The sequence below is a fragment of the Epinephelus fuscoguttatus genome, linkage group LG21 (assembly GCF_011397635.1).
Source record: "Epinephelus fuscoguttatus linkage group LG21, E.fuscoguttatus.final_Chr_v1".
NCBI lineage: Eukaryota > Metazoa > Chordata > Actinopteri > Perciformes > Serranidae > Epinephelus > Epinephelus fuscoguttatus.
This window is the reverse complement of record NC_064772.1, coordinates 24,136,619-24,144,603: the sequence shown is the minus strand read 5'-3', so window position 1 is coordinate 24,144,603 and position 7,985 is coordinate 24,136,619. Positions and strand designations below refer to the sequence as shown.

Below are 7,985 nucleotides of genomic sequence, written 5' to 3'. Positions count from 1 at the left end.
AGAGATAAAGTCTGTTGTTCCATAACATAAATTTCCTTAACTATTTCTATCATTCAAAGGTTGTTGAAGACTCGTTTATTATCGTGGATATCTTTGAAGACTTATATGGGAAAATGTGGTGTTCGGTTTCTTCAAGTACCCAAAAAAAAGAAGACAGGACTGTTTATAATTAACTGGGTAATGATTTTGGCAAAGTATTTTATCCATAAATGTAAGTTCAACAATAATAAACCTCATATTGTTTTTGTTCTTTTTTCTGAAGGATGTTGAACATTATATAAAACTGCTTATTGATTTGACCAACAAAAAGGCTACTAAGACAGATGACATCTGTACGTCTAATATCTCTGTGAAATATGTTATCCCCCTGGCTTTCTGTTTGTGTTATTGTGTTTGTATTTACTGTTATGTTTGTATAATCAACTGTATATTAAGTCCTTTTTACAGTGTTGTTTTATGAAAGAATGATACAAAAAAATGACATTTCTGGGGAGGTGCACATCAGGCTATGGCCATGTTTATGTGAAAACGGTCCGTTGAAAACAGAATCGTTTCTCATTATCGTTTCGCGTTCAGTCGACAACACTTTGATAACAATCGCTGTGCACACGGATCAGCAAAAATGACCCACAACACTGTAGTATGCATGCACATGCGCCTCCCTCTACAGAGCGGTAACGTATGAACAAACAAAATGGCAACCGCACGAACGTTTGTCTGGACGGACGACGAGGTGGAGTTGCTGCAGTAAATCTACACTTTTTTGGAGAAGCGTTGATAAATTCAACAGGGCGAGCAGCACAAACAGAGCTCGGGAGTCCGCCATTGTTGTTGTAATGGTCGACTTTCTGGCGCATGCCTCGTGACTGGAAGCGTAATGCGCATGTGCCAAAAGCCTCCGTTTTCAGAGGAAATGCAAATTGCATGTTTACAAAAAACCCGTTTTCAGATTCAGATTCAGATTCAGAATACCTTATTAATCCTCGGGGGGAAATTGTTTTTGTTCCAATGCTCCGTGCAAAGTAGAAATAGAAATACAGCATGAATGGAAACAAGAGATAAAGATGAAGATATAAATAAAATACTTAAATAGACAATGAAATAAAGTCAAATAAAATATTAAAGTAGACATTAAAATAAAATAAGATAAAATATTAAAGTAGACAAAAGGTTGCGGTTTTCAGGCACCCAAAACGCAATTGTCGAGTAAACGAACAGACAAAACATGACGAGTTTACCATTTTCCGTTGAAATAGTTGTCGTATAGACAGGACCTGTAGGGTACAGCACAGATTTGACGCAGAAGTATAAATCCAGCTTTGGTCAGCCATATTCTGGTTATTGCTTTTTTTTTTTTTTTTTTTTTTTTACACAACCTGCTAGTAGTGTTTGAATTAAATATCTGTCCTGCTTTATTATCCCAGTTGGCACATTTCCCAAATACTTACACTGAAGTTTGAAAACAGCTCTAAGACTTGAGCTTATTTCTTAAAGAAATGAGCAATCAGGTTCCAGAAACTGTTGACCAAGACGACTAGTGTCAACTAACCCGCTACAGGCAACTTTTCCACTGGAGACATAGGGGAATGAGTGGTCAGCTGCAGTACTGACACTGTTAGAGTAATAACAGTAGAGAGAAAAATATTTTGCCAAGTGTTGGATTAAATATCCCTCCCTCCCTGCGCAGCAGTTATCCCCCACCCCCCTCACTGTCTCGGGGATGGTGTGGTCCAGGAAGCGCGCCTCTCCTGTGCTCTCCTCCTTTGCTCTCCTCTCCGGCTCCAGTGAATCAGCTGACGAATGGTATCTCCCTCCTCTCGCGGATGGATCGCGCCGCTGAAGCCGGGCAGCCTGAGCGCTGACACAGGAGCAGGTTGCCCACCGCCCGCTCTCCTCTCCTCTTCTCTCCTGCTGCTGGATGTCTCACCGACCGACCCTCAAGTGAAACATTTCGCTACCCTGCCTCCCAAAAACAAGGTTACTTTGTTTTATTTTTCCACCCCGGGCAGGAAGCTACCCGCTTCCCCTCACCATGGCTTCCAACTTCAACGACATAGTCAAACAGGGATACGTGAGGATACGGAGTAAGAAACTGGGGGTGAGTACTGTTGCACTTGCTGTGTAGCGCGGCGGAGGAGAAGGAGGAGGTGTTGGTGGTGGAGGAGGAAGAGGAAGAGGAGTTCCAGTTGTTTGCGGGGTTTAAGCATCAGGGGCGGCTGGATTAAGAAAGAGGCTTTAATTGCTCCATAGGCAGCCGTCCTGCTGTGAGCTCTTCAAGAGGAAAAACAGATTAGAGCAGCACAAGCCAAGTTTCTCTCTGTGCATTGTGCAAAAACACACTTGTGCACACACTGAGATGTTGGCAAAGTCTGGGTGATTGACAGCTGGTGTCATGTGGATGTAGCTGTGCATCACATTCCCTCTTTTTGTTCTCAATTTCCAGCCTGCAACTTCATTTTTCACTGAGGAAGTTAGGCTGATTTTAGATTTCTGACTGTTGGGTTGCAAATTTTAGACATGTGACACTTTTCCCAACTAAATCTGTAGTCATATAAGAGATAAGGACATGCTGCAATAAAAACTAACTGCAAAAGTCTCATAAAAGCCTGATAGGGTCACTTACAATCGAGCACCACAGGCCATAAGTCTCCTCATCACAGTGCACGCTAATTAACACCTTGTGTTATAGATTCTGGGACGTACAGCATAATAGGAGCCTTGGGAATGCCATTCATCACTACACACATTGCCATCAGCTGAGTACTGTACTTAAACTCTCTTTAAATCATGATGAATTAATCCCAGCAGTGAAAAGTCTCAGTGAAATCCAGCTGATTCGGTGCGATGGCAGCCCTTCAATTTGCCCTGATAATGGATTCCCATTGAGGTACAGCAAGGAGGAAAAATGGCCCCGACTGCTTAAATTGAAATGAATGATATATATTCAATGATGAGCGCCTTATTGTCTGACTCATAAAGCCATCTGCTTTTGTTCATGCTTCCAGCTCATTACGCCAACAGAGCGGGCGCACTCCCTCTCCTCTGATGAAGTGTGATGATGGAGGCTAATGATGTCTGCCTCCTCACATCATCACCTGGCTTCATCAACACTATTCTACTATTGTTTGCCGCCACTGAGGTTATCTTTGATTGCTCTTTGAGCGTAAGTGTTGTCGAGTAAGAGGGAAGCCTCTACGCTGCCCCTGGAGGACTCGCACAACACAAGCTTAATATAACAAATGGAAGCGCAAGATATTTGTTGTTGTTAACATGCAAATTAGCTTGCTCACATACAGTTGGCTCAGTTTATTTACTTCTTGCATATGCCATTACTTAGATGCATTCAGAAAAGGAGTGTGTGTGTGTGTGTGTGTGTGTGTGTGTGTGTGTGACTTTGCAAAGCAAGTGAGGACGCACGCTGCGTTGGCTGTGTGCTCGAGGTATGGATGCCATATCTCTGCCAGCTCCACATCTCATCCTGCTGTTTGTGGAGAAAAACAGTTTGTGTCCTGCTCGCCCACTCCCTCAGCCCTCCACTGCTTGCTGCTGTTTCATCATAGAAAAGCCATGCTGCGATGGCCTCAGAGGACCCCGGTGTGGGTAGACAGAAAGTATTTATCCGTCCACGCTAGGGTTAGTTATTCCAGGCCGATTCTCATTCTGAATCAGTCCGAGAGTGAGACAATGAGATGGAGCAGGAGTGAGGTATCTGTGTGCCTGAATCAACAGGCACTGATGGAGCACATCTCTCTGTTTTTTCTGTGGGGGAAAAAACCTCATCAGTGCTAAATGGCTTAATTTCAAGTGTTTTGTCTTGTGTTTTGAGGGAGATGGAAAATCCAAATGTGAGACACATGCATGGAGGAAGATGTTTGGAGCTGTGGCTATTTTGCAGCATGATCTCAATATATTTATATTTTATATTTGTCTCATTTTTTGACACAACAGCTCAATAATGTTTATGGCTGTGAAGAGACACTTGATATGCTGTACAGAAAGTCAGATCAGAGGGATACTGGATGCATACAGACCCAGACTCTGCTTTAGTAACATGGACAGGCAGATGCACAGACCACTTTGCTTCTTAACATTCCTCATCACTAACACGCAGCCAAACATGCAACATACTGCAGACCTTTATCCATGGTCCATCCTTTTGCTAAGGCTGGGTATAGGTTGAAATGTTTCAGTACTCTCTGATATGGTACCTGGGTTTAATTGACAGCAAAACAACATGAGATTTCTACATAATCCTAAATAGGGCCACAACTAAAGATTACTGACTAGACCTTTTAGTCAGTTAATTACTTTTTCAACTGATTAATTAAATGTTTGGACTGTAAGATGCCAGAAAAGAAGAGTTCTCAAAGACAAAACCTCAAAATAAATAAAAAAATAACCATCAAATAATAGAATTTGCTTTTATGTAAGGCAAAAACTTACATTTCACAAGCTGACACCAGTGCATTTTAGGCAATTCTTGCTTGCCAAATTATCAACTGATCATCAAAATTGCTGAAGAGTAATTTTTCCTTTTACCTACTGATCATCTTATTGACTATCTATTCAGCTGTGAAACCAAATTTTTTGAATGTTTAATGTATAAACATGTTGCCTAAATCAAAAACAGTTTAAAACTGGCAGACTTATTCTGATTTAAATAAGAAAGTATCGCATCAAAGAACGAGTAAACATCACAAATCTGACCAAACATTTGATGCAGGTCGAGCTGCAGCTAACAGTTATTTTCATTTCTGATTAATCTGCTGATTATTTATGTGCTTTCATGATTACTTGATTCTTTGTTTGCTTTATTGAATGTCTAAAAATAGAGAAAACCCACTGTTTGTTACTGTCACAGTTTCCAAAACCCCAAGGTGACATCTCTTCACTTGTCGTTATCTATCAAAAGTGTAAACCATAGAGATATTCAGTTTATGATAGCTGAAGACCAAGCTTTAGATGCCAGCTTTAAGTTTTTTTGACATTTCAGTTGGTACCAAAAATCAATTATGACAGTATATTAATTTGGTGGACAACTAAACGATATTTGCTGGCATTATAAGTAGGGCTGCAACTAACGATTATTTTCATTGTCGACTAACCTGTCGATTATTTCTTCGATTAGTCGACTAATCATTTTATCAAAAAATGTATTAAAATGTTGAAAAATGTCGGTCTGTCTCGCCCAAACCCCCAAATTATGTCATCTAATGTGTTGTTTCATACTCACGCAAACGGGTTTTAGTTCACCGTCATGGGAGAGCGTGTAAAGCTGCCAATATTTGAATGTAAGAAGCTGCAATAAGAGTAATTGGGGTACTTTTATAGTACTTTTCTGTGAAAAGTACGACTACTAAAATAGTCACCGATTATTTTAATAGTCGATTAGTCATCGATTTGTCGACTAATCGTTGCAGCCCTAATTATAAGTCTGCTACAGTACCATTTTGATTCAAATCATGTGCCTGCAATCGATTCAAGATGGTTTCATATGGTCCTTTAACACAGTAGGTTACAGAGGAAGCTGCCGCCCCTTTTCTATTTTGCTTTTGGCCATAAAACCGAAATACAGCACATAAATAGTTGTCAACTGTAACCAGTAAAGTGCAGTAAAGCTGACCTTTTTTTGCAGTCACCATTATCAGCATAAGCACTTTCAGGTTGCATAAATTAGCCTCGTGGTTGGTGAGCTTTTCCTCTGCTCATAACGTAACAAATGACATGTATTATTTATACTTTTTAGCTAATGTTGCCATAGCGAGAGCAACAAGTTAGCGGCCAGGTAGAGTATTTTATTTAATATATGGCATGTGCTTTGTCTGTTGACCAGTCTTTTCTCTGAAATCATAAATATTTCCAGTCAGCTGATTTATTCCTGAGAGGCGAGTAAATATCCTCATTGTCATGTTTTTGGCTGCTCGCCATCATCTGCCTGGTGCTGTTTGACGGTGACACAGATGTGCCTTGGGAATTTTAAATATATGTCTTAAAGATGATTATTTGGATCGATGTTTTAATTTTGCATCTATAATATGAACGATGGATCATTACACACCTACCCTAAAAGTACTAGGGCTCCATTCACAGCTCAACCTGTCAGTCCAGCTGGATGTACATTCTCAGAGTTAGGCTGGAAAGGTCCTGGGTGTTTTCCTCCTCATGTGATGGTTTTTTAATTTTTTTTTTTTTCGCTTTAAAGGTCTTTCAAATATCACATCTCAAGACTTTGCATCACAGTTGACCTTCTAATGCTCCCAGCCAGGTCTCTATTGTAATGCTGTGCCATTTAAAATGTATTATACATTATTTTTTATTAGAAAGTAGTACAGTCGAATGCTTCTCTTTATGCGATATTAAAGTGGCCACACCAACACCAACAGCTCTGGCTGAACTCATCAGCATCTGTCAATATGATTGGCTCATTTCCAAACCCCATCATGTGTGAAGGTTGAGGCCACGAGGTCACGTCTGTGTTCTGCCAAGTGATCAAAATTACCAAGCGGGGCACTTTCTCTTCTGTTTTTTCCTCTCTGGGACATTTGTTTTTCTTTTTCCACCGACATGAATGGCAACGATTTCCTACATTAGCCAACTTCTTTGTCTCTTTGTTGGCTGAAAAGACAACGGTGCAGTGTTCTTGAATGCACAAGTAGTCTCTCTTTCCTTTTCCTTTCTCACATTCCCCTCCTCTTCCTCACCTCTCCACCCATTCCCTCACCTCACGTCCCACCTGTACTCCCCACACTTCACAGTGTCTCTCTCATCCCCCCCCCCCCCCCTCGTTTTATCTCCCTTCCTCTTTTCTTCCCCTTTATCTGGCTATCTCCCCTCACCTCATCCCCCTTTCTCTCCCACTATTCTCTCCTTCACTGGTTTGCAGACAGGCTGAGAGACTGAGCACAAAAGCATCCTATTCATCACCCCACACTGCACCCTCCATAACCCCAACAGGCTATTCCCCCTGACACAGTGCAAAGGCACGCACGCACACATACACACAAAATTGGCTTGGTTCAACGTAGAAGAATTGGCACACACATGCACCCGACAAACAAGTAAACAATCTGCTGCCAGAGAACAGTGTGTGGATTCTCAATTAATTTTAATCCTGTGGCTTTGTACCATACAGTATTTTTTTTCACTACATAAAGACAAACTAAATGCTGACAAGTGCCAAAAACAAGTGTCTCTGCGCTGAGAAAAACATAAAATCTGGCAGTGCGATATCGCCATCACGCACGCAGCTCTTCCTTTCTCCCTTTCAGCGATGCTATCAGCGGGATGGACTCCTCTTGACGAGCTGAATAACATGACCTTTGAGTAATTTGTGCGTCAGTCTCAGACCAGGTACATGTTTCCCAGGTTAAGCATCACTGTGGTAAATAGAAAAGGTCAGCTGTTGAATACCCCCACACACACACACACACACACACAATCTGTTCAGCTTCTCTTCAAGCCTTAACAAAAATAAAAAATTAAAAATAAAATAAAATTTTAAAAAACGGTCAATTTCAGTTTGCTGCAGGTGGGTCTGTCTGCCATTCACTCTCTCCATTCACAAACATGTTTTGACACTTCAAAGGAGCTGTAGATCAGATGTCGGCCTAGAGGTAGAATATGTAATATTTTAAGAGAGTGCTTCACACATAGACTTCACACTTAGATTATTCTTGTTGAAATTCCATTTCCCACCCCGGTAACAACACAGTATTTTCACCAAGACAAATAGTTCCTGCAATCAAATCAGAATTAACTTGTTTTACAAATACCAAATGTGCACCGAGAATAGGATCAGAAGATTGTAATTTTATGTCATTCTTGATACTTAAAATCACTACATTTCACATGCATATCACATATTACTCAGATGTAAAAGGGGTCGCACGTAGTGACAAACCTACACAGAATTATCACCCAGCTTTTGAAGTTATAGCAGCTTTTAGTTTGTTTTGGTTTTACGGCCAGTAACTTTACTATTTTGA

General features: G+C 40.8%; 1 protein-coding gene across 1 annotated transcript in view; it reads left to right on the top strand.

The window, feature by feature from the left end:
- The first annotated feature begins 1,721 nt into the window (after positions 1–1,721).
- Positions 1,722–7,985, top strand: part of dok6 (docking protein 6) — a 70,967-nt gene continuing 64,703 nt past the window's right edge. The window contains exon 1 of the mRNA XM_049565733.1: positions 1,722–2,098. Within this exon, the coding sequence (XP_049421690.1) occupies positions 2,033–2,098 (66 nt within the window). The 5' untranslated portion in view covers positions 1,722–2,032. The remainder of the gene's footprint in view (positions 2,099–7,985) is intronic.